Raw genomic sequence first — 27,718 nt, forward strand, 5'->3', positions numbered from 1 at the left:
AAATGGTAAAAAAATTAATATTTATTTTTGGAAATTAGCTATATATAGATAATAATTTTGTATTATAATATTAATTAAAAAAAATTAGGAATTGGAAATGTAATGTCTTTTAGAAATTTTGACTATAATTAATTAATTAATTTCATATTAAAATGTAAAATGATAAATGCATATTATTTTGTTATATTATTTTGAATGAATTAAATTACTATGAAGATAATATTCAAAAGATTTCTGTTAAGTATTAATAAGATAATTATAACAATAGTATTTAAAACAATTTGTTTAAGATTATATTAATTTTTCTTAATTATTGGTGTCAAAATTTTATATTTTCTCTTAATTGTTAGTCTATTTTCTACGTTAAATAAATAAGAATGCCACGATGCATTAAAGTTTTTTTTTTTTTTATCTTTTTGAAATTCTATTATTGTCTTATATCGGATTTATAGAGAAGATTTAGTAAAATTTGTTTATAAGCCAGTAACAAGGATATAGAATAAGAATTAATATTTTATTAAATTAATATATTAAATAGTCATTAAAATTGTGAAAAAGAAAGGTTTTAAATTTATTAGTAGAAAGAATTCAAAGCATGAAATATAGAAAAAGGTAATTGGGATTAATTATGTATTTTGTGTAATAATAATAATTGGATGGTCGGGAATTGACAATGAGAAAAGAGTTGGTGAGAGTGTGGGTCCCACGTGTCAAATCAAAGGAACAACAGGAACAGGGACAAGGACGTAAATGCGCCGAAAATTATAAACAAAAGGAAAACGAAAAGAAAAACGAGAACCTCCCATGTTTCTCGATCTTCGTGCTGAAACCTCAACTCACAATTTCTCACTCACTTTATTCCCTCACTCACTCACTCACTCACTCACTCACTCCTTCACTCACCTTCCTCACCTATTACCACCATGCTTAGTTAGGTTAGGGTTTCTTTACTATTCCTTCCTTCTTCTTCAAGCCCCTTCCTTTCTTTTTTTCCCTCAACAAAACCCCGCAATTTCAGCTCAAACTCAAATCTTTCTCTCTGCAACTCAACAAAAAGAGGGGACACTGAAGTGGGGTGGGGGGGTTCTCTACTCTTACCTGGGAAAACAAACGAGCGTTTCCTGTTTCCACTTTGGAGCATTCCCTGCAATTTCAATGAAAGACAGTTTTTTTATCCCTCTTTCCTTTTATTTTTTATTATCTTAGCTGGTTCCACGGTAAAGAAGGAACCAATAACGGTGGTTGCACAAGTATACACACACTACTTCTTCCCCTCTTCAACGTTTCAGTTTTCTTATGCCCCTTTGCTAGTACCAACATCACCCACCACCCACCACCCACCACCCACCTTGCTTTTCATTATGGCCATGGCTGTGGCTCAACACAGAGAGAGTAGCAGCAGTGGGAGCATTGACAAGCATCTAGATTCTGGCAAGTATGTGAGGTACACTGCTGAGCAAGTTGAGGCTCTTGAAAGGGTCTATGCTGAGTGCCCTAAGCCTAGTTCTTTGAGGAGGCAGCAATTGATCAGAGAGTGCCCCATTCTCTCCAACATCGAGCCTAAGCAAATCAAGGTTTGGTTCCAGAACCGCAGGTAAGACTAGCCAATGAATCACACACTCGTATGAGGTCATTTTCTCAAAGTGGTTCTGAGATGTGTGGCTTTGGATGGTGTGCAGGTGCAGGGAGAAGCAGAGAAAAGAGGCTTCACGGCTTCAGACTGTGAACCGCAAACTCACGGCAATGAACAAGTTGTTGATGGAGGAGAATGATCGGTTGCAGAAGCAGGTGTCACAGCTTGTGTGTGAAAATGGTTACATGAGGCAGCAATTGCATACTGTAAGTGTGTGGGGAGACCACCCTTGTTGTAAATCATGTCAGCTTTTCTGCTTCTGATCGTCAATTCTTCACTTTGTTGGGGGCCTTCGGAAGAAAAGATGAGAGAAGAACCGATCTGTTTTCTGTATTCTTGCATGTTGGTCTTGTGTTGATTTTGATGGATGTTGCAGCTGTTACTATACAAGTTTTGATGGTTGTTTGGGTTGTTATTGACTCAATTGTTATTCCTGCAGACACCAGCAGCAACTACTGATGCTAGTTGTGATTCGGTGGTTACTACTCCTCAGCAGACCATGAGAGATGCTAATAACCCTGCTGGGTAATTTTGAGCATCTTGAATTGAACTTTCTGCATTTTGTGTGATGAAGCTTTGCTCAATTATTTCTTCTATTGTGATCCTTTCAGACTCCTATCAATTGCGGAGGAGACCTTGACAGAGTTCCTTTCAAAGGCTACGGGAACTGCTGTAGATTGGGTCCAGATGCCTGGGATGAAGGTTTTTTTTTCCTTCTGTTTCTTGCAATAGTATTGCTTAATAATTTAGTGACCTTTGGCATCTAGAGGGTACTTATTGTGAATTTCATTGTGATTCTGTGCTGTTATTCAATTTACTGAACTCGCCAATTACCTCTTCATCTAAAAATAGTTCTTTTTGCCAGCCTGGTCCGGATTCGGTTGGGATCTTTGCCATTTCACAAAGTTGCAGTGGAGTGGCAGCTCGAGCCTGTGGTCTTGTTAGTTTAGAACCTACAAAGGTAAATTGACCAAGTAAAAGTATGGTTTTCTTTTCTTGTCACTTGATATTTCAGTCAGTGTCTGTAAACTGTTTGGAGTTTGAGTTTCTAAATGCGCTATTTTCAATAGATTGCAGAGATCCTTAAAGATCGTCCATCTTGGTTTCGGGACTGTCGGAGCCTAGAAGTTTTCACTATGTTTCCTGCTGGAAATGGGGGAACCATTGAACTTGTTTACACACAGGTGAGTCTCAAATTTAATGCATCTTTGTTTGTTATTGTTTTTTGTCACTTCTGTGAATATACTTCAAAATTTCTGCAGACATATGCTCCAACAACACTGGCTCCTGCCCGGGATTTCTGGACTCTGAGATACACAACAAGTTTGGAAAATGGCAGTCTAGTGGTGAGTATGTTTGGTCATGTGATGCATGAAATAGATGTGTTGAGTTTATATGTAAGACTGTATTGCATTGTGGTTTCTATAAATTCTTCTTTGAAGGGATGTCCTTTGGACTTACATGTCTTCTTCTGATTCCACTTTTGAAGGTTTGTGAGAGGTCCCTTTCTGGTTCTGGCTCGGGCCCTAATCCAGCTGCTGCTGCTCAATTTGTAAGGGCTGAAACGCTCCCTAGTGGCTACTTGATTCGACCATGTGAGGGCGGAGGGTCAATTATTCACATAGTAGACCACCTAAATCTTGAGGTTTGATTTCATCACACTAAGCTAATGTATTTTTTTTTTCTGTGTACATTAATTTGCTTATTGTTTTCTTTTAGGCATGGAGTGTGCCTGAAGTGTTGCGGCCACTTTATGAATCATCAAAGGTGATAGCTCAGAAAATGACAATTGCGGTAAGTTCATTATTGTTGAATTCATAAAATAGGGATTTATATCAAAATCTGGTTGACTCACTAGTGTTATTGTGAACAATGTGCAAACTGAACCACAATCCTTGAGCAAATCCAGTATTATATCATTTAATGTTTGAGTGGTCTTTTGCACTAAAATATTCTGATATCTACACATCTCTTTTTCCCTTCTGTTTTTTTAATTCTTCATTTCAAGTTCTACAAGAACTTGGCAGGTTTTCTGGATCTACCTTCAATTCATGTGATTCCCATGTTTTATGCCTTTCTCTAATAAGATAGGTATTGATTTAATAATGGCTTTTGTGATAGGCACTTCGCTATATCAGGCAAATAGCTCAGGAAACAAGTGGTGAAGTGGTTTATGGATTGGGTAGGCAGCCTGCTGTTCTGCGAACTTTCAGCCAAAGATTAAGCAGGTAGCCACATGAAACAATTTGTTTTGTTGAAGGTCATTTCAGTTTGCAGCTCTAGAATATTGATTCTTATGATATCATCTCCAATTCAACTAGTTTTTGGCCAAAAAATTGATGTATTTGACTTGCAGAGGCTTCAATGATGCTGTAAATGGATTCAATGATGATGGGTGGACTGTACTGAATTGTGATGGTGCTGAGGATGTAATTATTGCCGTTAATTCAACCAAGAATTTGAGTGGCACTTCTAATCCAGCGAGTTCCCTTACGTTCCTCGGAGGAATTCTCTGTGCAAAAGCTTCTATGCTTCTTCAAGTAAGTCTTGAGAACCCAATGTTGTGATATTTTTAATGAATTGAAAGAAGAGAAGGCCATGTTGTGTAATTAACTTTGTAGTTGCTGCTTTTCCTTTTACTAACTAATTTGTTGTTTGCATTGCTTGGTAGTTGTTAACAATTATAACATGACATTGATAGGTTTGATCTGTGAAAAAAAAAATATCTTGGTCAAAATAGACTCCTTTGATACATTCCTAAATATGGGATTTCTTTGATACATTCCTAAATATGGAACATGATCCTAGCATCAAGTGGATTTATGATTCTTTAATTTAAAATTTTAGTTGGCTAACATTTACCATTTTCAATGTTATGCGACAACTTATGGTTGACAATTATGTGCAGAATGTCCCTCCTGCAGTTTTGGTTCGTTTTCTGAGGGAGCACCGCTCAGAGTGGGCTGATTTCAATGTTGATGCTTATGCTGCTGCATCATTGAAAGCTGGCACCTATGCCTATCCAGGGATGAGGCCTACAAGATTCACTGGCAGTCAAATAATCATGCCTCTTGGTCATACCATTGAACATGAAGAGGTAGGTTTGCATTCTTTTAAAAAGTGGATGGAGGATGCTTATTTGCATTGAGCCAATATCTGTTTGACATTTTTATGTGTACATGTTATTGAGTATGTCAATAATATTGGAAATTTGTACTTGCAAGCAACATTACTGAGAATGTTTGTGTTTTCACTACAGATGCTTGAAGTTATTAGACTTGAAGGCCACTCTCTTGCTCAAGAAGATGCTTTTGTTTCTAGGGACATTCATCTCTTACAGGTGACGGCCGATGCCTCTGTCTTTTATTGGAATGTTGAGCAGTATCTGTATATCTTTATTAAATTCTTTTTTGCATAAGCTGAATCACATCAAGTGTGAATGTCATTGTTGGTACAAAATTGCGTCCTTTTTTTTTTTTTTTTTGGTACAAGTGTGAATGTCATTGTCTTGCAAAACCTCTGATTTTGAACAATACCATTAAGACAGATCTCAGTCTTAGATTAAGATTTTTACATTGCTGTTTACTTGTTAAGTGTTAAAATGCTACTTGAAATCTTTGCCTTTTAAATATATGCATGCCTTTCAATGGGTTTTGGGCTCTCTTCTGCCTTCATTCTTAGCATTCGTTTCATTGTAGTTCTTTTCTATGCTGTTAAATACTTAAATGATTTATACATTAACAAATATAATTAATATAAGTATGTTCTTATGATTTTTTTGCAGATTTGTAGTGGGATTGATGAGCATGCTGTGGGTGCTTGTTCTGAGCTCATATTTGCTCCAATTGATGAAATGTTCCCGGATGATGCTCCATTGGTTCCTTCTGGTTTCCGCATCATCCCACTGGATTCAAAACCAGTTAAGTTTTGTTCCTCTATATTTTAATTTCAATAATCCCTATTTTTATTTTTTAGCACTTTTCATCTTCACTCAAGCTTGTGAGCACATGTACTTGAAAGTTCGTATCACTGAATTTCATGTGCCCTCTAATAACACGGATATATTTCTCTGCTACTTTTTAAGTTAGAATGAACCTACTGTTGTTTATGTCTGTGTTTCCCTGCTGTAACAATCTATATTCTTGTCTTAGGGTGATAAAAAGGATACAGTGGCTACAAATCGGACCCTGGATTTGACATCTGGTTTTGAAGTGAGCCCAGCAACAACTCAAGGTGCAGACGCGTCAAGTCACAACACTCGATCAGTGTTGACTATTGCTTTCCAGTTCCCATTTGACAGCAGTTTGCAAGATAATGTTGCAGTCATGGCACGTCAATACGTCCGTAGTGTGATTTCCTCTGTGCAGAGGGTTGCCATGGCTATATCTCCATCTGGTATAAACCCAGCTGTCGGAGCAAAACTTTCTCCTGGTTCTCCAGAGGCTGTAACGCTCGCTCACTGGATCTGCCAAAGCTACAGGCATGCCTACTTATCTCGATGTTTGGCAGTTCTGTCTTAGAAGTTAATACATGCATGTTATCACAAGTCTGACTGGTTGAGAATTATATAATTCAATAACAATTTGGTCAAGTTATTATAGTTCATTTTCCTTTAAATTAAAAGCATGTTTAATATGTTTCTTTTCCTATGTTTTTTCCAAAATCAGTTACTATTTGGGGTCCGACTTGCTGAGATCAGATTCCCTTGTTGGTGACATGATGCTGAAGCATCTGTGGCATCATCAGGATGCCATTCTATGCTGTTCACTGAAGGTAAGCGTGTGTGATTTCAAATTCATTTCATTTCGACATGGGGCGGTGTTGGTGGCCCTTTTGATCATGAAGGAAGTTGCAAGGCGTAATTTTTATGATAGCCATTTAATTCTTTCTCACGTGAGACTAATGTGATATTTCTCCTTTTGATATTGCAGTCGTTGCCAGTGTTCATATTTGCAAATCAAGCAGGCCTAGACATGTTGGAAACAACTCTAGTGGCTCTACAAGACATCACATTGGATAAAATATTTGATGAGTCTGGACGCAAGGCATTGTGTTCAGACTTTGCCAAGTTAATGGAACAGGTAAATTCTAAACACACAAACGCACTTATTTTATTTACTTGACCTGTGATCACAAAATATTGAAGTTACAAGTTCACTTATATAATGTATTCTTGCATCAGGGGTTTGCTTATCTGCCAGCTGGAATCTGCATGTCCACCATGGGGAGGCATGTTTCATATGACCAAGCCATTGCATGGAAAGTGCTTACTGGAGAAGATAACAATGTTCATTGCTTGGCTTTCTCTTTCATAAATTGGTCTTTTGTATGAGAATCCAATTCGTGTGCCCTGCTTTTTCCCACTTGAATATAAAAACAATGGGTTAAAAGTTGAGACAGACAAATTTGCAGGGAAAAAGAAATCCTAAATTTTTGTTTAACACAGGGTCAGGTTTGCATTTAATTCGATTTAATTTATTTCTTATTTAGTGCAGAGACCAAATTGAATTAATCTTGTAAATTATTTAGTGCTAGAGTGAAGTTGAGACTTGAATGACACATGTTTTTGACTCTAGTGTATCTTTCAACTCGAGTTAAGGTAAAACAAAGCACTTGTGTGATGACAAAGCGCATGTGTAACGTTTACTTACACACAATCAAAGTTCTGGCTTGTGTCACACCAACACAGTACATCTTTACTGATTGTACTTTGTTTTATTGTGTATCTGATGTACTGTGTCTTTGTAGTTTGTTCAACCCAAGTATATTTTCAGATTGCGCAATTTAAAATTTGAGGTGTTATTAGGTACATCAGTAACGATTGTGATAACGTATGAAATACATCTATGGCTTTGAATTTTAAATTACGTATTCTATATTTGCCAGGGTGTAAAAGCTTACATATCATTAGTACATCAAAGAAGTGGAATTTATATAAGATAGATCGGAACAGCAGTTGTAATAAATATAAGGGATAATCATACGGACCATTTATATATGATTTTTCTTTAAGTGATAATTTGATTAAAATATTTTTATTTACACATTTTATGCGTCTTTTTAACATATTAACACTTGTTATTTTCAGAAAGAAATACAAGACTATCTATGAATTATATAATAATAATCTAGAACAATGTTTAAAGGAGATTCAGCATTTTCTTTTCTGGCATCTTTTATTTCCGTAACCCGTAACTATTTTCAGTTTACTCTTCCTTATTGTAAGCCCCTCAGTTTGTAGCTCTTTTTTTATTACTTATTTCTTATTTTTGTTTCTAAAAAAGTGAAAGCAATTTTAGAGTTGCGAAAAAAAATGGTTTTAATCAACTTATTTTAAAAAGAAATACATAGAAATACCAATTATCTAATTTACTCTACTATTAAATTATTAATTAAAAAATGTGCGAGATACGTTGAAATTTAGAGCTAAGGTTTAGACATATTTTTACTAACCTGAGGAGAGAATTAGTGTGATTTTCTCAATGTAATAAGCATTTAATAATTTGTTATTTTATGACAGGAAAAATGATGGTTCTGACGAAAGAAATAATTATGGATATTTAAAGTGAAGCAGAGATGGAGCAGTGGCTCTAATTTTCCATTTATTACACCCTCACGACAAGGGGAAATAAAGTGATCCTGAACATGTGTCCTTCCCATGCCTTTTGTTTTAGCTAAGCTTGTCTTGTCTATTCCATATGCCTCGTAAAATCAGAGCAGAATCAATTAAAATTTGTGAAATCCCAACTTACGTATAAAGAGATTCCACCGCCAACAACTCGGTTGCTCCTCACCTGCATTAACCAACCTATGGTTTATCTTTAAAATTTATTTTACTAATTTAAAGTATTACTTGTTTTCTGTTCAAAAATAAAGCTTAGGTTTATTCCTTCACATGCTTCAATGAAGCATAGGACTATCTCCGAATTGATTGAGTTTAACTTATTCAACTGTCCATATGCACTGTGTAAAAATACTAATAACACTAAGAAAAAGTATAAGCAAAACAATGTTAGAAAAAAGTGTCACTAACATTTCTCATGTATATATATACATGTAATGAACAAAATTCTAATTTAACGACAAAAAAATCACTTCATGCATTCATTTGATGGAATATAATTAGATTTCTTATGAGATCTTTTTTAAGTTTGATCCAAACTAAAAAAAAATCAATTGTGTTAAACACTCGTGATTCATAAGGTGACAACAAATAATAAATCTTGCAAAAGAGTAAAAGACAATTTTTTTTGTCCATACACATAATATCCCAAAATTAACAATTAAATATTAATTACGAGACATAACTTTTATTGACCAAATATTATTTTAATACACATAAGATACAACTACTGACCAAATATTATTTTAATATAGTCAAACATTTGTGTCTATAGACGTAAAACTAAACTAAGGGTATAAAATGGCGGGCACTTTCAACAAAAACAAATGATATATAATCATAGAAAAACATATGGCTAAAAGACTCTAATAACTAAAAATACATTTAGGGGGGTGTATTACTGTATTGGTTTAGGATTTCGTAGGATTTTAAAAAACTTTTTTTGAGTAAAAAAGTCCATTGGTATTCAATCAGGATTTTATGTCACTTAAAAACAATCCAGTGGTATTCAATCTGGATTTTCAAGATTTTTTAAAGAGTCCATTAAAATTCACTGTTATTCATTTGAGATTTTTTACAACTTAAAAACAATCCATTGGTATTCAAAAATATAAGGATTTTAAAGGATTGTTGTGTGAGAGGGATTTTGAAAGACTTTCTAGTGTTATCTATAAATACCAGATTCATAAAACAATCCCATCCAAACCCAACGGATTTTGAAGGATTGTTTGAAGTGATTTTTCAAGTGTTACAATAATTTTCAAGTGAGTTTTTTATCTTTTTTTTTCTATGCTCCTGTCTTCTCCATTTTTTCTCTACTAATAATACTATACTATTATTCATTGCTCATATATAATATTGTAGTACTGTTCTCATCCCATTCTCCTATTTTGTGAAACTCTGATATGTAAATGATAGTGTCATTGACTTACTCTATTTTTCTGTTCGTTCTCTTTAATTGACTTGCTTTATTTTATTCTATGTAGTTGAATTTGTTCCTTTATATAACAAAAAAAATGCTTGAAATTTTAACTTTTAAGTGGTAATTTTTTTTATAACATACGTCAAGAAGAAAAAAAAGGTGAAAGATGAAATTGATATCATAATCTCTAAATATATATATATATATATATATATATATATATATATATATAAGATGAATTTGTTAGAGTTTCTGTGAGTAGAATGAGATGAAAATGGATCTTAGTTGGGGGAAGAACCCTCTCAGCATAAAAACTGCGAACTCTCTCATTCCCTTGAATTTGTTACTCTTATCCCTCCTTTTATGACTCAACAATTATTTTATTTTTTTTACTATGAATTTTTCTTTTTATTTTTATATTGTGAATTTAAGATTTTTTTTATATTTTTAAAAAAGAAAATTAACATAAGACATTGCAGTATCTAATTTTTTAGGGTTTAGGATTTATGCCTTCATTAGCTTATTTTTTAAAAAATAAAATATTGTTAAAATATTTGTTAGAATAATTTACATTTATAAATATCGTTAAAAATTATCATATAATATATAACTAAAATAAATAAATATATATATATATATATATATATATATATATATATATATATATATATATATATTCTCTATATCTAAATACTCTCATTTATATAAAAAGATTATATATCTAAATATTTTCTCAGTATCGAATATACTAATTTTTTTATATAAAAATTATCTTTTGTTTCTATATTTTCGTTTTTACATTTTTTTTATAATGATTGAGATATTTGATCTATTTGGATAGCCAAAATATATTCGATCTTGTATAATTGGTGTGCTTCTAAAAATAATAATATAATTTTATTGATTTTGTCTCTTATCCATAATTATTTATATAACTGGTTTTCAACATATATTATTTTAGTAATTCAAATGGGAGATTCACATGGAAATAATAAAGAAAAAGAAAAAGAAAAAGAAAACTATGAAGCTTGGACCAAGGAGGATTCCGATAAATTGTTATAATTGATAGTGGATGCTATAAAAAGATGATAGAATATTATGGAGAATTATTATTATTATTTATCTAGACATTATTGTTTTTTTTAATTATTTTATCTTTGACTCTTTTTAAATTTGAATGTATGAATTTTTTTTTAAATCTTATCAAATGTCAAAACTCCACAAAATCCCACAGAATCCATTAAAATCCTGATTTAAAAGTCTTGTAGAATCCATTAAAATCCTGATTTTAAATCTTGTAGAATCCTGCAAAATCTTAAAAGTCATGAAAATCCTGCAAAGTCTTTTAAAATTCGCAGGATTTTTTTTCACTAAAAAAGTCCTTTAAAATCCTAATCCAATACACCCCCCTTAGTTAACAGAACAAAACTGTGTACAGACTACACAGACTTCCGCATACAAAACGCCACCAAGTTCATATAGAATCTGTTTCTTTACATCGTACCATGCATAATATGAACTAACCATAAAGTCCTATTTCTTCACTCCACCGTCAAATATGACCAAGTGAGTGAGTAATAACCACATGCAACCATTTGGTGCTAACACATGACATGAAGCTTAAAAAACTTTGACAGGTGCAAAACATAACAGCCAAACAAACCCCTGACACCAACATTTACTTTACAAGCTACCCAAGATTCTGGTTGTCACTGTTTTGAATTACCGCGATGCCAAGGACCAGAAGTTCAGGAGAAAAGATGGCACTGTGGTGAACCAACAAATGAAGGCCATGCCTGTAGCCGTTTCAAACTGCACACAGTGGTTCTGTGCACAACTTCCGAGATCATTATCAATCAGGACTGTGATGCCTGCTGATGCACAGGCCGCTGCAAATGTAAGGGTGGAAGTCACCTGCATGGAATACACAGCTCTTCTGAAATTAACACTGCAGCATTTTCAGAGGGGGAAAAAAATAACACAAGTTAAAGTTACATATTATAGTGAAACTTTTGAAACAGTTATGAACAAGTAAGTAATGAAGAGAAAACAGTGGAATAAGCTTTCCACTGAAGTTATGGGATGTTAAAAACACATCCAAGTGATTGGTCAGTATAATTTCACAAAACCTTAGGATGTTCAGTATAATTTACTCTGATAAATATTTGAAAAGTAGTGTTGAACATGAGATGGCAGTTAAAGTGAAGAGAGTTCAAAAAATTAACCAGAAAGTGACAAGTATTTTAGCGTTGCAAAATTGTGAAAAGATTATTGAGTCTAGATCTTACCCCATCACCAATTGTAAACAAGCTGACAATTCGATAGTTCTGCAAAGAACGCCTTACTAAAAGGGCATACACATCAGTAATAGCCAATGAAAAGCTCCACAAACACTGCAAGCCGGCAGCAGCAACAAGGTAACTGATAAAAGATGAGACAAAGATTATACGTAATGTCGTGGCATTCATGCCATTTCATAAACAAAAGGGAAATTTGAAAAGAATAAAGCCAAAAAAGTATAAATGCAATAATAACATGTTCCAACTAGATAGTGCAGGCAAGTTAGCATGGGCGACTATACACGTAAGAACTAAGCTATTATATATGCAATGACAAACCAAGGTACAAGTGCCAAAAACAGGTCTAAGATCAGAACTATCCAACACCAAACCCATTTTTGTGTTTTCCCCACTTAAAAACTACATTAAATTTAAAGATCAAAATAAGAGTTTTAAAAGTAGAAGTTACTCACCAATTTTCAGTTTTTTAGTCTATAAGATATGCCCAAAACAGAAGTGACAAAATGTGCTTGACTCAATTTCTCCTTTTAAGGAGAAGAGAAATCCAAACAAAGCAAGGTCAAACACTATCTAAAGTCGCATTGGATTAAGTAATATCCTTCCAACCATACAGCCACAACATATGCCTATGGGCATGGCATTGTATTAGAATCGTGACAGTCTTAGAAATCAGAGAGAAAGAAAGTAAGAGAGAGAGCAGAATTAACAGAGAAGAGTGAATTGTATTTTCAGTAATTAATCAGTAATACAATTGTCCTATTTATATGTTTCAATAGCTTCAAGGGAAGCTATTGAAACATTGACCTGTTGAACAGGTAATTAAGCTAAAACAGAAAAATACAGAAACTAACTGACTGAAATAACTCTATACATTAACATATCTAATACAATTTTAAGGAGTAAAGATATACTCCAATACATTGAGTCATTATCCAAGTCTTTCCATTCCTTCGTATGTCTATACACAACAAATACTATTCCAACAATTAGTGTTTTATAGAAAATTATTAATGTGATATGATATACAGGAAAGATAAATCCTTTATTTTTCCCAAAAACAAATCCACACTAATGATTTCCTTCCAGATAAGAAAGTTATAATGTGTCCTCTCAGCAGCTAAGTAGATGTTAAGAAAATGTTGAAACTCCTCGAGGTATAAAAGAATAATTGACAACAGAAGTGGTGTCTGTAATCAGTTAACCAAACCATCTTAATTAAAAATCATAAATTTTCAAACTCTTGATGAATTCAAGAATCTTAGAATATTTTAAAGTCAAGCAGAGTCGACTCTATCATACGCATAAGATGAACTAAACATGTCAGTAAGTTGTTGTATGTTACAATGGCTCCATTTAAGCACCAAATAGTAATATGAATGGCATCACTTTGTTGAGAAATAGTTCCCTAAATGACCCTTTATTATGTAGAAAAATTTGATGCACATAGAACGTTATAAAAATACAGCTCTACCAGACTCTCACCCGCATCTTACAATCCATTTTGGGACCAAATAGTAATGCAAATGGCATCATTTTATTACGAAATCTAAATCATCCTTCATTTATAGTAATTGTCTCTAATTTCAAAGGCTATTTTTTTTAATAATTTTCCCATGTTTTCCCCTTGATGTCGCCTTCATTGAACATGTTGTGTCTTTCCCATCATGACCCTTCGTTGTGACGGTAAAAAATTCAACGTTCGTAGCACATTTTATACATCCTGCTCTATAAGACTCACTCTGCTAAGAATGAAAGATATGATGAGTGACTTACCAATGGATTAAGTCTCATACAACAACACACTCAGACCCCAAACAACAATTTCAAATTCATAACCATCTATCAGAAGCACATGCAAAATTTAGGGATGCACAATATTACATTACCAATCCAGATCCACATGCCACTTAAGTCCATACTCATGCAGTGGATGTCCCAAAGAAAATTTATCCGAATTATTCACAATTTATATATTTTGAATCTTCAAGCATCCAATAGGGAAAGAATCAGAATTGGAATCTCCTTGATCCAAAACTTGATAATTGAACCAAATCCCTCCTTTTATGTCCTTGTCTGATAATCAAAGACTAATTTCTAGAGCTCAGATGCCCAAATTTGAGGAATTAATATCTATCATCCCAACATATGCTCTTTTACACACATCTAATGAACTACTAGGGTCTCCCTAGTGATACTTGGGGTAGTATACATAGTTCTAAGTTTGAACCCTGTTGCCATCACCAGATTCCATACGAATCAAAAAAAATACACACCTTATTCTTAAGAAAGGTTTCTTAATTACAATCACTATTACAAACAAATCAAAATTGAAACCAAAAGAAACAAGAAAAAAAACTATATTGACAACAGTGGTTACCAGAAAGCAGTGACAGAAGGGAAATCACTAGTGGAGGCCATGATAGAGAGAGCAGCAGCAGCGAAAACAAGCTGAGAAATACGCAGAGAAAGGCCACCGGCAGTGCCGGGCATGCCTTGAATATCCTTCATCCTCACCCTCGGAGCGTTAACGTTTTGGTCAGCACCACCACCTTCAGTCGTTGGAACTTCTTCAACTGGGTGAACCGAAGCATGGCTCACGTTCATGTCTCCTCTCAACAATTCAATTCATCATCATCACACTTTCCTCTTCACCAAATCTGATCACACCCATCAAACATCGTCAATAACCCCATTCTCGCCTGTGATCTAAGCCTCCATGGGAATTTTATATAAAAAAATATAATCGAAAGAAAGCACGAAAAATGCTGACTTTTTTTTTTATTTTTAATTTTTGATGGGGAGGTGAAAATTGACTTCGGTGGATTGAAAAAGCGATTGCCCTTTAATTTGTTTCCTCAAAAGACTGTGAATTTAAACTCGGAAGCAGGAAAAGTGAACAGAATCGATTGAGGGTATGAAGAAAAAGTGACGTACCCAGAAGAATTTTGCAGTGTTAATGGGTTTGATCGTTGGAAGTGGGATCTGCGATGGAAGTAAGGAAAAGGGAAATAGACAAGAAGAGTGGCTGCAGAGCGCAGTCGTTGAATGAATCTTCGTGTACGCCTCAGTTGTGGAGTTGTCGTTGTTTTTGTTTGGTGCACCAGCTGAGCCACTTAAATGGCAAGAGGAACCATCTTCACATTTTATAATCCTTCTATTTTCTTTTATTCGATTGGGATTTTATTTTGTGTAACATCACATCGATTTTAATTTTATTTTTAGGTTTTTAATATCAGATAAATTATTTTACTTCACCGAATATTAAAAATTATTAGGCTTAATAATGTTTCTTTTGGTACATATGTAGGCTTAATAATGTTTTAAGTTACTGTGTAATACATGTTTGATTTAGCATGTATTTTGGTTATTATTCGCATCACGTTGTACTTAAAAAAAATGATTAATTTATATACAGGAAATCATTATTTTTTTAATAGTGTTTCTTGTCACGACGTTGTCTCAAACTACCATTAACTTCTTGAAAACACAATAATTTTATTTATTTTTTTACAGCAAGTATACATTTATTTTGTTCACGTATATATTGTATATTCTTGACTTGGTCTTTATATTTAAAAAACTATTAAATTATTTTCTATTAATAATGTGATAGTAATAAGTAGGTTTAAATACCTCTTTTCGTCCTGATAACAATTTTTTGTTTCAATTTAGTCCCACTTTAATTTTAGGTCTCAATTTGTTCCTCAATAATTTAAATCATTGCAATTTGGGACTTCTGTCTAAATGATTTAAACGGAGTTAACTGGTGGCCACGTGAATGTCAGGTGGATGCCACGTAGGTGGATCCCAAAATAGTTGAAGACACTTGGAGCCAGAACGGCCCGTTCTGAAACCAAAACGGTCCGTTCTGGTTACATTATTGGTGTGTAATTTTTGTACCTGGAACAGGTCGTTCCAGGTGCAAATTTAACACATCAATAGTATAACCAGAACGGGCCGTTCTGGTTCCAGAACGGGCCGTTCTGGTTCCAGAATTTCATTCACAAAAAAACTACTGTACAAAACATTTCAAACACTAGATTTGGTAATATTGTTAATGGGGATTGATAACTTCAATTGCTAAACATTTGGACTATACAGTATATCATTAAGGATGATGCAGTGTATCACTAAGGACAATGGTAACAAGTTTTATTTCATTGTTAGTCAAACTAGAGTGAAATAATTTCTTTGAACTTTTTTAATATATGTTATGTTCTGAATTTTTGTTTTCAGTTTCTGAACCATGTTTCTGTCTTTGAATTTATGATATATTATGGATTTTTATTTTTAAATTTTGAATCACATTGCGGCATTTTAGTTAAGATTTTGAACTGTATAAGTTCAAATCAAAGAAGAATTTTGGAAAGTCTTATCTTATTTGATTTTTTTTTAGTTTTATTCATAAATGAATATTAATTTATTGTATTTTTTGTTTATTACATTTTTATTAATATAGATATAATAAAAAAATATAATAAAAGCATGAAGTTAGCGTTCTGGAACGGGTCGTTATGAATTCAGAACGGTCCGTTCTAAAAGCATAACGACCCGTGTTGAATTCAGAACGGCCCGTTCTAATAGCAGAACGGCTCGTTCTAGTTTCAGAACGGCCCGTTCTGCTGCACTCATGTTGTGTTAAATTTGCATTTGGAACGGCCCGCTCCATTTGCAAAATTAACACATAACCTGTGCATGCAGAACGGACCGTTCTGGTTTCAGAACGGCCCGTTCTGGTTCCAGGTGTATTCATGACATTTGGCATCCACTTATGCATCTACGTGACATCCACCTGACATCCACGTTAGCAGGAGTTAATCCCGTTTAAATCATTTGGACGGAAGTCCCAAATTGCAATGATTTAAATTATTGGGGACCAAATTGAGACCTAAAATTAAAATGGGATTAAATTGAAACAAAAAATTGTTATCAGGGACGAAAATAGGTATTTAACCTAATAAGTATAAACCTTAGGTGTGTGAGACCTGTTTTCCCTCCTTCCTCTCAACACTTCTCTTTTCCCTTATCTTCCTTCACTCCCATTCTCTTCTCACTCTCTTCTTCTTCCTTGGTCTCAAAAGGTGCTGAGTAGAGGCTAACTGAGTGCTCCGAGTTGGCTTCTCCCTTCTCCGTTTCTCTCCTTCTTCCTTTCCACTTCCTTGGAGCTCGAATTCTTCTTCTCCGAAGTAAGGGAAGCTAGATTTCGTGCAGATTGTTTGGAACTGAGTTTAGAAACTCAGATGTTGCTTGATTTTTGGAGAATGACGGTCTGATTTGAAGTATTGTGCATTTTTGGGGTTTCGGGAAAATTGGGGAAATTGGGATTTTTATGCGGTTGATGATTGCATGTTGAAAAAGAGTTGATTTTTGAGTTGTATGCTGAAAATGTGGTTCATTTGATGGATTGCATGTGTTTGAGCTGACTGATTTTGCAGGTTTTGGGTGAAATTTTTGAAGTTATGAGGGTTGCTGTTTGAAATTGCACCGGGCGTAGTTCTTGGCGTCGAGCGTGTATCCATCACAGAACTCCATTGTTCAAGCACGTCAGGCGCAAGGTTGGTTGCGCCGGGCGAGCTTAAGAATGGAAGTCCTTGGATGGCTCACGCCGGGCGTGAGAGAACCGCGCTGGGCGTGATACCAGATAGAGACTCAAGGAGTTGAGTTACTGGTATGGCGTCGGGCGTGATTAGATCTCGCTGGGCATCGAGACTCCATGGGGGTCTCTGCCTTCTATGGCGTCAGGCGCAGAATGAGCGCGTCGGGCATGAGACCTTTGCGAGGTCTGTGCCTTACTTGCGTCGAGCGTGAGTTTGGTATGTCGGGCTTGGGAGACTCCTGGGAGTCTCTGCCTTCTATTGTGCCGGGCGCATAAGAGCTTTAGAGCTCTCGGGTTAGGTCCAGGCCGGGCGCAAATTCTATTGTGTCGGGCGCTGATGTGTCTTTCTCTATAACTATGAAAATGTTGTATGTTGTATGAGTTGTTTAAGCTGAAATGATGAGTTGTTGATCACTAAGACTAGAGGAGATGTTTTTCGAAGATGTTCATCCCATTGTGTGGATTGAGGAAGTTGTGGTGCTCTTAGAGTCCAATTTGTTAAAAACCCTCCTTGGAAAGTTGTCCATTAGAGTGGTCATTGTGTTGTTCTCCTCTAGTACTTAGTTGGTCCCGTGTGTGGGCAAGGTCGAAGTACACGTGTACAAAGCGACCACAGTATAGGGGCCAGGTCGAGCTATACCGATTACAAGCGGCCAATCGAGTAAAGTACGAAGTCGGGAACTTAGTTCCTAACTGAGTATCGGAAGGTTGTGGTATTTGGAGGATAGTTGGTAGGCCAATTCCATAGGGGGCTTAGTTAAGCTAGCTAATGTTGTGGTAGGCCTAAAACCCAGTTGTTTTATCCTGACATAGTACCATACTTCCTTGTTTAAGTAGCAAAGTCTGAGAAATCATAAAGTTGTGGATTGATATCCAAATTGTTGTTTACCTAGGAAACCCAAAAAGGTTCTTTGTTGTCGGTTCTGTAGGACTTAGCCACTTAAGCTGCTCACCCATGTTGTAAGAGATCTCCGAGTTGAAATGCGTGACGATGCATAAGCTGTTTGATGTTGATTTTGCTGAATGATATGAGCTGTATGTGTGCAGTGTGTTGTGAAGCTGAGATGTAGATGTATGCTGTTATGTGTTGTATGTTAACTTTGTTGAAATTAATGATGTGCTGTTAATTTGAAGTTGTTTAAAATTTAATTATATGCTGATTTTTTTCACTAGCTTACCCTTGCTTGTTTCCATGTGGGTTGGACTGCAATGATCATACTATGTATGGGAGTAGAGCAGGGATAGGCCAGAGTGTAGTAGCAGGACTGCAGTTGGCAGCTGGAGCTGATTTTGTTGTTTATGGGCTACTTGGTGTAGTTATTTTGGTAGTTTTGTATATTGACTTGTTGAGTTTCAGGCTAGACTTATGTATATATAATTACTCTTTTATATGCATACTCTATTCTGTGTGGTGATGTTTGTTGTGCGACGGCTAAGCGGGTCGTTACAAGGTGGTTGTTAACGTGCAAAAAAATATTATTAAAATCATTTTTTCTAGGTACAACCTTATTCATTTAATTCTTATACTGTTATGTCACTTTGGATTTTTATTTTTTTTAATGAGAACCGTTAATCTCTTGCATGGAATTTCACCACGTCCTTCTCCTTCAATGGGTCTTCTCTTCCCCATCTAATCTTTAGTCAGCCATCATAATTAATTTTAATAGATTAAGTGTTTGATTTAAATTATTTTTAAAGAAAAAAAAAGTATTTTAAAGTAACACATACTAGATAAAATAAGTGTTCGGCTGTTGTTGTTTTGTAAGTTACAACCACATAATGTGCAAGAAGAAAAAAAACTGTATTTAAGTATATAAAGTTAAGAATGTCTCATTTGACTGACTAAAATAACAATTTGTTATATGAAAAGATAAATAAATAAACTTAGCCAACACGAGTAAATTATGCCACACGTCAGCGTGACTAAAAAAATTGAATAAAAAAATAAAGCTACTAACAGGAAGAATGATTTGGAGTTTGAGGATGTTTTGATTCACTGATTGGATAACTAAAGATAATAAATTACTTCATTTTTTTATGTGCAGTTTTCTTCTATAATTGTATAAATATTGTTTTAAAAGTTAAAATATTTTATTGTGTAGATATGTGTTGTGTTATTTCAATAGTCTAATTATTGAAAATCTTTCTTGAATACTGTTGTCTGTGTTGAGTCTTCTCTAAATTTTTAGTTGATATTATATGGAGGTTATGTCAAACCATACTAGTTTGAAAGTGACTAAATTGAGTAAGGTATAAAGTCGAAAGATAAAATTTTTAATTGATTATTGAAAAGATGCATGATATCACAATGATAGTTAGCGAGTTGTTCTCATAGGTGACTTGGTTAATGCATGTCAATGTTGTGGCAAACTCATACCCAAACTATGTTATACCTGATAACGGATACTAAATTTTCCTAATTTAAGTGGAGAAGATTGAGAAATCATGTTGTGTTGTTAATTGATATCCAGATTTATTGTTGTTCTAATAAACAAAAAAAAAATTCTATTATTAAGTTGATTTGATAAGGTCAAATCACTTAGACTATTTATCTGTGTTGTAATGGATTTTTTAGTTGAAATGCGTTATAACATAATAAGTTGTTATGTTGTTGTGTTACTGAGTTGATATGTCGTAAATGAATTGTATTGTATAAATGTTAAGTGATATGATGAGGAGTGATATATCTATATGTTATAAGTTACGATGTTGTTCATATATTGTGTTTGAAAGTTGAGTTATTCTTATCCTTAGTTGATAGGTTGAAAAGTTGTTAAGATGATATGATAGTAAGTTGTATAGTTGTGGTTGTAAGTTGAGATGATAATGTAACAACTAAATTCAACAATTTGATCATGATTAAATTGTGTTCAAAATAACATTAAATAAATATAATATTATAATTATATAACATTAAAAATTAAAAAAAAAATATTATTTACAAGTTTTTAATATTCAATATATATGTCAAAGTCTAAACTAAATATAATATAATATTTAAGTTCAAATTTTAATAAAATATAATTTTTTTCATTAATAATCAGAATAAAAAATATCAAATTTATATTTATCATACAAGAAATATTAGAGTTTATAATTTTTTTTCATCTCTACTTTTTAATGAACTATTATACCCCTTAAATGTTAAAAAAAATTCTTATATCTTATTCGAATAACCACTTACAATTATCTAATGTCTCTTTTGTATAATTATTAGAGATACAGAGTGTCTTGACCTCTCTAATTTATATAATATAAATCATTAAGAATTACAAATTAATATAAATGATTAAATTATATTTTTATAAGAAAAGTTTTAAAGGTAATTGATAAAATAACTTATTTTAAATTATAATTTCTATTAAACATGTTTTTTTATTAAAAATATTTTAAATTAAATAAAAAAACTTAAAAAAAAAATAAAATAAGATCACTTTAAACCAATTTTAACACCAAATTTAATTCCATTTGGTTGATTCCAAAAGAATTTGATTTTTGTAAGGAATATTCATTGGATAAGATCAATTTGAAGAATCTAACGATTTGAATTAAATTAATTAGAATAAAATTGGATCCAAACTCAAATCAAATTAATTAAATTCAATGTTGATTGGTTTGGATATCGTGTTTACATATTTAAAGTCTGAACCAACTAAAATCAAAATAATTAATTTTTATATTATTATTTATATTTTGTTAATAAATAATGTGTATGCATCATTTTGATTATTTGTGAAGATGTTTTTTATGTTATAATATATAAATTTTTCGTTCCTTTTTCAAATACCCAAAGAAACAAAAAAAATATTACAATATATTGAGTGTCATTTTTATATAATGTAATGCATCTGAAATTTTTAAGTAGATTAAGAAAAGAAATAAAGAGAAATCATATTTCAAATTTATCAATTTAGTTAACTTTAGTTAATGTTCAAAAAAAAAATTTAATTTGAGAAAAAAATATTTTTTTAATTTTTTTTTTATAATAATTTCATTAAATATCTAATGATCAAAACTAAACCATCCCAATCAATATCAAATTGGTCTTATTCGAATTAAATAAAAAATTATAAAATTTAAACTAATTAAATTAAATTATTTTTTACCTAAATTCAAACTTACTCAACCCTTAAAGAACCCTAATTTTTGTTAACTTTTGGATCGATCCTCATCATTTTGATTTTCAAAATGATTTATACCCGTAGTTTTGTTGCCTTTCACTTTTTACACAAACAATTTAAAAAATCATCTACTCCGCTTCACATTTTTTTCTTTACTATTTATTTGCTTTCACCTTTTTTTTTCTCCTTCATCTTTCTTTCCAAATCCCAACACATCATTAAGTTTGTGAGAATCTCAAAAATAAATTAAAGTAATATTTCCTCTAATTATTTTGGTAAAGATAGGAAAGATTACAAAGATGATTGCAATAAAGATTGAACCTAGCTCCTTATGTTTCTAACTATCCCAATCCCTCCCCACCCAACTACTAGACTAACCCTAGTGGTTATACTTCCTCTAATTTTAAATATAAGTAAAAATATATATAATACTTATTCATCTTAAATATAAACAAACTTTACTGTATTTAATATTGTTATTTTGAAAATACTTTTCATTTAATTGAAATTATATTTTCAATATCATTTTTGATTCTTATCAAATTTAAGAAATGATAGTTTTAAATTAACCAGACACTCACTCCACCCTCCTGGACTTTCTTTCTCCAAACAAAGTTAAAATCAAATTTCCCGCTATGCCTTAAGAATTGAGAAAAGTGGAAAACAAATAAAAAAGAGAAAACTGAAGAAAAGTAGTCACCAAATTAGATAAGAAAGCAATGTGTCACCTTTTCTTTGGATTCAAAAAGTCGCAGAGAGTAAGCACGTGCTCTCATTTGTTCTTTGTGTCCACTGTCCATCATCACTTTATTTATTTATTTATATATATATATATAATACATTTATATGTTGACATGAAAATATAAATGATAACTTTTGATTTGAGGGCAAGTTGGTTGATCATGGGTGCATGCATGTATGTACCATGGGATGGCAGGATGGATACGAATTTTTGTATAATTAGTCTCGTTCTCATTATCCTTTATATTTGATAAATATGAATTTTATGTTCTTATTTTCATATCCATCAAATTTAGGATATATTTATATTTGTTGATATTCGTCTAAAAATTAATTATATATATATATATAAAATAATAATTATAAAATAATGTTAATTAAATTTTATTTAATATAAATTAAAAATAGAATAAAAAATTTCATAAATTTTAAATAAGTTCTTAAAAAATAAATTAAATATTTATAAATTTAAAATAGATATAATACATAATAAATGTATATATATTTATCTCTTTTTATATTTAATTTAATAAAATAAATATTATCTGTAGTTATACCTATAATTGATTAAATCGAATATTTCACATTGAAATTAAAATGGCTTGGAAGTTGGAACATCAACTATACATACGAATTTACTTGTGTAGCTATATGTTCATTCCATCCATATGCATGGCTAGAATAGGTATGGGCACGTGAGTGTGAGCAAAAGCATAGTAAGTTAGTAAGAACTAAGGTCATCTCTGATGGGGTTACTATACATCCGTCTCATTTTTAGTGTGTGAGTTGTTTAAAATTTACAAAAATTACTTATATAAACACTAAAAAAATGATACTAATGTGAGCATTTTCGGTGGAGGTTACTTATAAACAACTTCTGTGCTACATTAACTCTTTTTCACTTTATGAATTGTTTAAATTTTAGTACTAAAACTTTTATAAGTAACTTTACTAAAATTTAAACAACTCATAAAGTAGAAAAGAGTTGATGTGGCACAGGGATTGCTTATAAACAACCCCGCTGAAGATGCTCTAAGAAGGATCTGAATGTGCATGACATGACACGTGTCTGGATGGTTGACTCATTTGACTGGGAGTGTGAACGTCATGTGTTGTACTTGTTTGTGGGTGAGGTTTGGACATTTGTATTTGTACACTCCTCTTGTTAGTTGTTAGACTTGCGTGGGATCTTCAATATTATCCATCTCACCATCTTCATTCACTAATATTTTATTATTTTATTTTAACAAGGATACATCTTGAGTTGTCTCATTCTTTATAAAATAATTATATTCAATTTCATTAAAAAATTCATAAGGAAAAGAGTCACTTTGGATTTATGTCTATTCATTTTTTAAGAATTATAAAAGAAGGTTATGAAAAAAATATTAAAGTTATAAGATTAAATTATACTTTTCATCTTTTATTTTTGTGAGTTTACAATTTTGATCCATTTATTTAAAATGAAGATATTTAATTTTTTTTTTTAAAAATATACAAAATTTTAATCCTATCAAAAATTTAATATTTGTTAATCGTTAAATTTTATTATTTAGTAATTTAAGTCATAATTTAAATGACATGATATTTAATAATGTAATGTATATAAATAAAAATTTTAAAATAATTTAAAAATAATCTTTTTGTATATATTTTTATGAGTTATTGATACTTATTTTATTAATATTTTTTTTCTTATTTTATAATTTTTTATTTTTAAATATTATATTATTAAATATCACATCACTTAAATACAAATAAATGTTAAAATTTAATAATTAATAAATATTAATTTGACGAGAAGACTAAAATTTTATATCATGAATTGATGAAAATAAAAAAAAATGTGCAATTTAGTCAAATTATAGAGTATGTACTCAAATTGGGTGTTAATGAAAGGAAATTGTATGAGTGTCTTTCTTTTTTTATTATGGAAGGCAAGTAGTATAAATTTGAGAATAAAAATATCTCATTAAAAATAAAAATTAAGGAAGTGATTTATCAATCGTATTATATAAGGAATGTTATAATTATACCGGTGTAACTTTTATTAAGTATTACACCGCTCAATAACTCTATATTAATTGTGAATTTCGTAAATTCAACCGTTAGATTGAAAGTTCATATCACTTTATATGTGTATATCAAATTTTGTTAAAATTGAACAACAACTTAAAGGTAATCAAAGTGTTCATATTTTAGTGTATTTTGAAATGATATTACGTCAATTTTATTTTATAAAAATAAAGTATCAAATCATCTTTGATTAATATAAAATTTTGTATATATGATCTAAGAAATATGAACTTTCAATCTAACGGTTGGATTTACAAAATTTACATCTAATATAAAATTATTGAACGGTATAATACTTAATAAAAGTTATATCGGTGTTATTATAATCTTTCTCTCTATGTATATATATTATGTATAGATATGTAGATAATATAACTTTTTTGTTTAATAAATTATATTTTATATAATATAGGATGGCACTATATGTCAAAGTTAATAAAACTATACATTCAATAACTTTTGTAATATGCAAATTTAATAAATTTAATTATTAAATTATGTAATATTATATTAATTACGTATATCAAATTTTATATATCTATATTTTTATATATATTATCTGTTAATATATGTTTCTATATATTTTTAATATTATATGTCAAAACAAAAGTGATGTGAAAAAATTAACAAATAATTTAAAAAATTTACATACTTAATCTAATAAGTAATAGTTAGATTAATTAAATTTATATAAAAAAGATTATAATTTTTTTCTAACACACTATCCTGAACATCCACTTAAGGTGATTCTAATAATTTTAAATTTAAATTTTATTGTGTAACTTCATTCAATATTTGAAAATATAAACATACAATTTTTGGTAACAAAAATAAATACATACATGTAATTTAAACATAAATATCCTTACATTTATCTATTTCCATGATTGTCATGCATGAAATAGTAAATCATTATTTCCTCTTTAATTTATAATGACTAAGAGATTACTTATAACATAAATGAACGGTCTAAATTACTTGATCCTACCGAACCAAAAATAATATGAATTTTTGACTTGTTAGATTAATAATAAATTTATATATAAATTCATAACATAACATTATTTCTCAAAATTTGTTACTTACACCAAAAAAGTATAGTACTCGTTGTCAAGTATGACATGACTTGGTTTGGACCTTCCATGACATTAACGTGCATTAACCAAGTTACATATGGAATATCTCGATATCATTCCTTAATGTCACACAACCTTCCAGTAATCGGTTTAGGATTTTACCTGTTGATTTCATACCTTACTCAACAAGTCACAGCATCAATAGTATAACTTGACTTAACCCCATATTATATCAATTAAAGACTTAAAAAATATTCAACACTTTACTTCAAGATGCAACATACTCAATAAAGATTTTTTTAACAAATTTAACTCTTAGAACACCATAACACATATCTACGCAATGAGATATCTCGTCTTTTAAAACAACACTCTCACCTTTAGTTCTAATAAGTTCACAACATAGTTCAACAACATAACTAAACAACATAATTCAACAACATACAACATGCATCTCACAACATAGGTCAACTCAATAACATGCATCGTGCATGTTTTCAACATGGTTCAACTCAACAACATGTATCATGCATCAAAAATATCATTAAATTAAAAAAAATCATCTTAACTTACTTCATATAAATATTCTACAACATAATCTTTCATTGTAAATAATACAGTGCAACACCATTCCCCAATTATTCAACTTACAACACTTAGTACATCAAAACATGCAACACAAACACATTGACACATTTCATCTTCAAATTCTACAAGAAACACAATAAAGATGAAAATTGGCTAAATAAAACTTGTATGACTAAGCCAATTTAACAAAAACATAATTGAAACCAAAATTAGCTAAGTCAAATTTCCCAAGCTAAGTCAATTTAAAAACAAACATGATAGAGGCCAAAATCAGCTAAGTCACATTTGTCAAACTAAGCCAATTTGCCTAGAAAAATTATCATCTAGAGATTTTCAAAATCTTTAAACCCTATCTCTTTCCCTCAAAAACAACAATTTAAACTATCAAAATATACCAACTTAACAGGCGATCATCAATTTAACATCTTTTCAACTTTTACAACTTAGGTTTGCTAAAATAAACAGCATGCAATAACATGATTTAAGATCATATATTCTTCTCATTTCATTAAGAAAACCTCAAGAACAAAGCACCTTGGGTTCAACCCTTAAAATTTCAACATAAAACATCATTTAAGCATGAATTAAACACATAAGTTCATAAGGTTAAACTACAAGTTTCCCTAACCTCAAATTTGCAAGAAACAAGGAAAGGAAGAAAATGGCAAATAACAAGACTTCTCAAACCCTCACCGTAAGACAACCTTAACCTTAGATTCTTAACTCTTTAGCTTTGAATCTCTACTCAACCACTACAATCTCTGCTTCGGAAAAGAATTAGAGTAGGCATGACAACGGGGCGGGGCGGGTACGGGTTTCGTGATACCCGTCCCCGTCCCCGCGACTGAAACTCATACCTGTCCCCGTCCCCATACCCGGTGGGTATGGAATTTTTATCCCATCCCCGTCCCCGTCGGGTATCGGGTATACCCGTACCCGTACCCGTTAAAATTTATTTTTTTTACAAATTTTTTTCAACTTATCTTTATAATCCCAAAATTCCACAAATCTGACAGGAACGAATTAAAAATCTAAACCTAAATCCAGAAAATGATGAATCCAGAAAAAGCAAAAGCCACAAAGCAAAATAATGGAGGAATAGAAAAAGGTAGGGAACGAATCGAAATTGGACGAAAGAGGCAACAGAAGGAGCACCTTGTGAAAGGAGAGGTTATTTCCAAATTCACCGACGAGTTCCCTGACTCTGCGGATGGCGCGGTGGCTCCGTGGCTGGTCCGGTGGCTCCGTCGCTGGAGTGCTTGGTCGTCGAATGGGGTTTGAAAATTGAAACCCTAATAAGTGTTTGCGTTGCTCTTGTTCAGCGTGCGTGACCCTTTTACATTTTAGAACAAAATGTTAATTTTTTAAAAATAAAATAAACCGGGGACGAGTATTTAACCGGGGACGGGGATAGGGACGGGGACGAGGACGGGGACGGGGTGGGTAAGTATATACCCGTCCTCGTACCCGTACCCGATTTCTTTTATCGAGTTTTACCCGTACCCGTACCCGTACCCGTACCCGTACCCGGTCAAAGCGGGT

The 27,718-nt window shown here is 32.0% G+C and overlaps 2 protein-coding genes across 2 annotated transcripts; one reads left to right on the forward strand and one right to left on the reverse strand.

Moving 5' to 3' along the window:
• The first annotated feature begins 792 nt into the window (after positions 1-792).
• On the forward strand, positions 793-7,425 carry REV (Homeobox-leucine zipper family protein / lipid-binding START domain-containing protein). Its single transcript, XM_020358518.3, has 18 exons — positions 793-1,594; positions 1,680-1,839; positions 2,073-2,158; positions 2,245-2,335; positions 2,499-2,594; positions 2,704-2,817; positions 2,896-2,979; positions 3,123-3,278; positions 3,353-3,427; positions 3,755-3,861; positions 3,990-4,173; positions 4,542-4,730; positions 4,893-4,973; positions 5,418-5,552; positions 5,785-6,113; positions 6,301-6,406; positions 6,565-6,714; positions 6,816-7,425. Exons 1-18 carry the CDS (start codon positions 1,362-1,364, stop codon positions 6,963-6,965), a joined length of 2,526 nt encoding a protein of 841 aa, XP_020214107.1. The 5' UTR covers positions 793-1,361; the 3' UTR covers positions 6,966-7,425.
• A 3,667-nt stretch (positions 7,426-11,092) lies between these two features.
• Positions 11,093-15,107, reverse strand: LOC109798301 (CASP-like protein 5A2). The gene is made up of 4 exons (XM_020358519.3): positions 14,913-15,107; positions 14,356-14,635; positions 11,967-12,099; positions 11,093-11,592 (listed from the first exon to the last, which is right to left on the reverse strand). Exons 2-4 carry the CDS (start codon positions 14,580-14,582, stop codon positions 11,401-11,403), a joined length of 552 nt encoding a protein of 183 aa, XP_020214108.1. The 5' UTR covers positions 14,583-14,635; positions 14,913-15,107; the 3' UTR covers positions 11,093-11,400.
• Between the last annotated feature and the right edge of the window lie 12,611 nt (positions 15,108-27,718).

The sequence above is a fragment of the Cajanus cajan genome, chromosome 8, assembly GCF_000230855.2.
Source record: "Cajanus cajan strain Asha chromosome 8, NIPB_CcT2T_4, whole genome shotgun sequence".
NCBI lineage: Eukaryota > Viridiplantae > Streptophyta > Magnoliopsida > Fabales > Fabaceae > Cajanus > Cajanus cajan.

Coding starts and splice junctions, on each gene's coding strand:
- LOC109798301 (XM_020358519.3), bottom strand. CDS start 14,582: ATGAACGTGAGCCATGCTTCGGTTCACCCAGTTGAAGAAGTTCCAACG. Junction 12,100..14,355: donor CCTTCTGTCACTGCTTTCTG/GTAACCACTGTT, acceptor ATCTTTTATCAG/TTACCTTGTTGCTGCTGCCG. Junction 11,593..11,966: donor TGTTTACAATTGGTGATGGG/GTAAGATCTAGA, acceptor TATTCCATGCAG/GTGACTTCCACCCTTACATT.
- REV (XM_020358518.3), top strand. CDS start 1,362: ATGGCCATGGCTGTGGCTCAACACAGAGAGAGTAGCAGCAGTGGGAGC. Junction 2,595..2,703: donor TTAGTTTAGAACCTACAAAG/GTAAATTGACCA, acceptor TATTTTCAATAG/ATTGCAGAGATCCTTAAAGA. Junction 2,980..3,122: donor TGGAAAATGGCAGTCTAGTG/GTGAGTATGTTT, acceptor CCACTTTTGAAG/GTTTGTGAGAGGTCCCTTTC.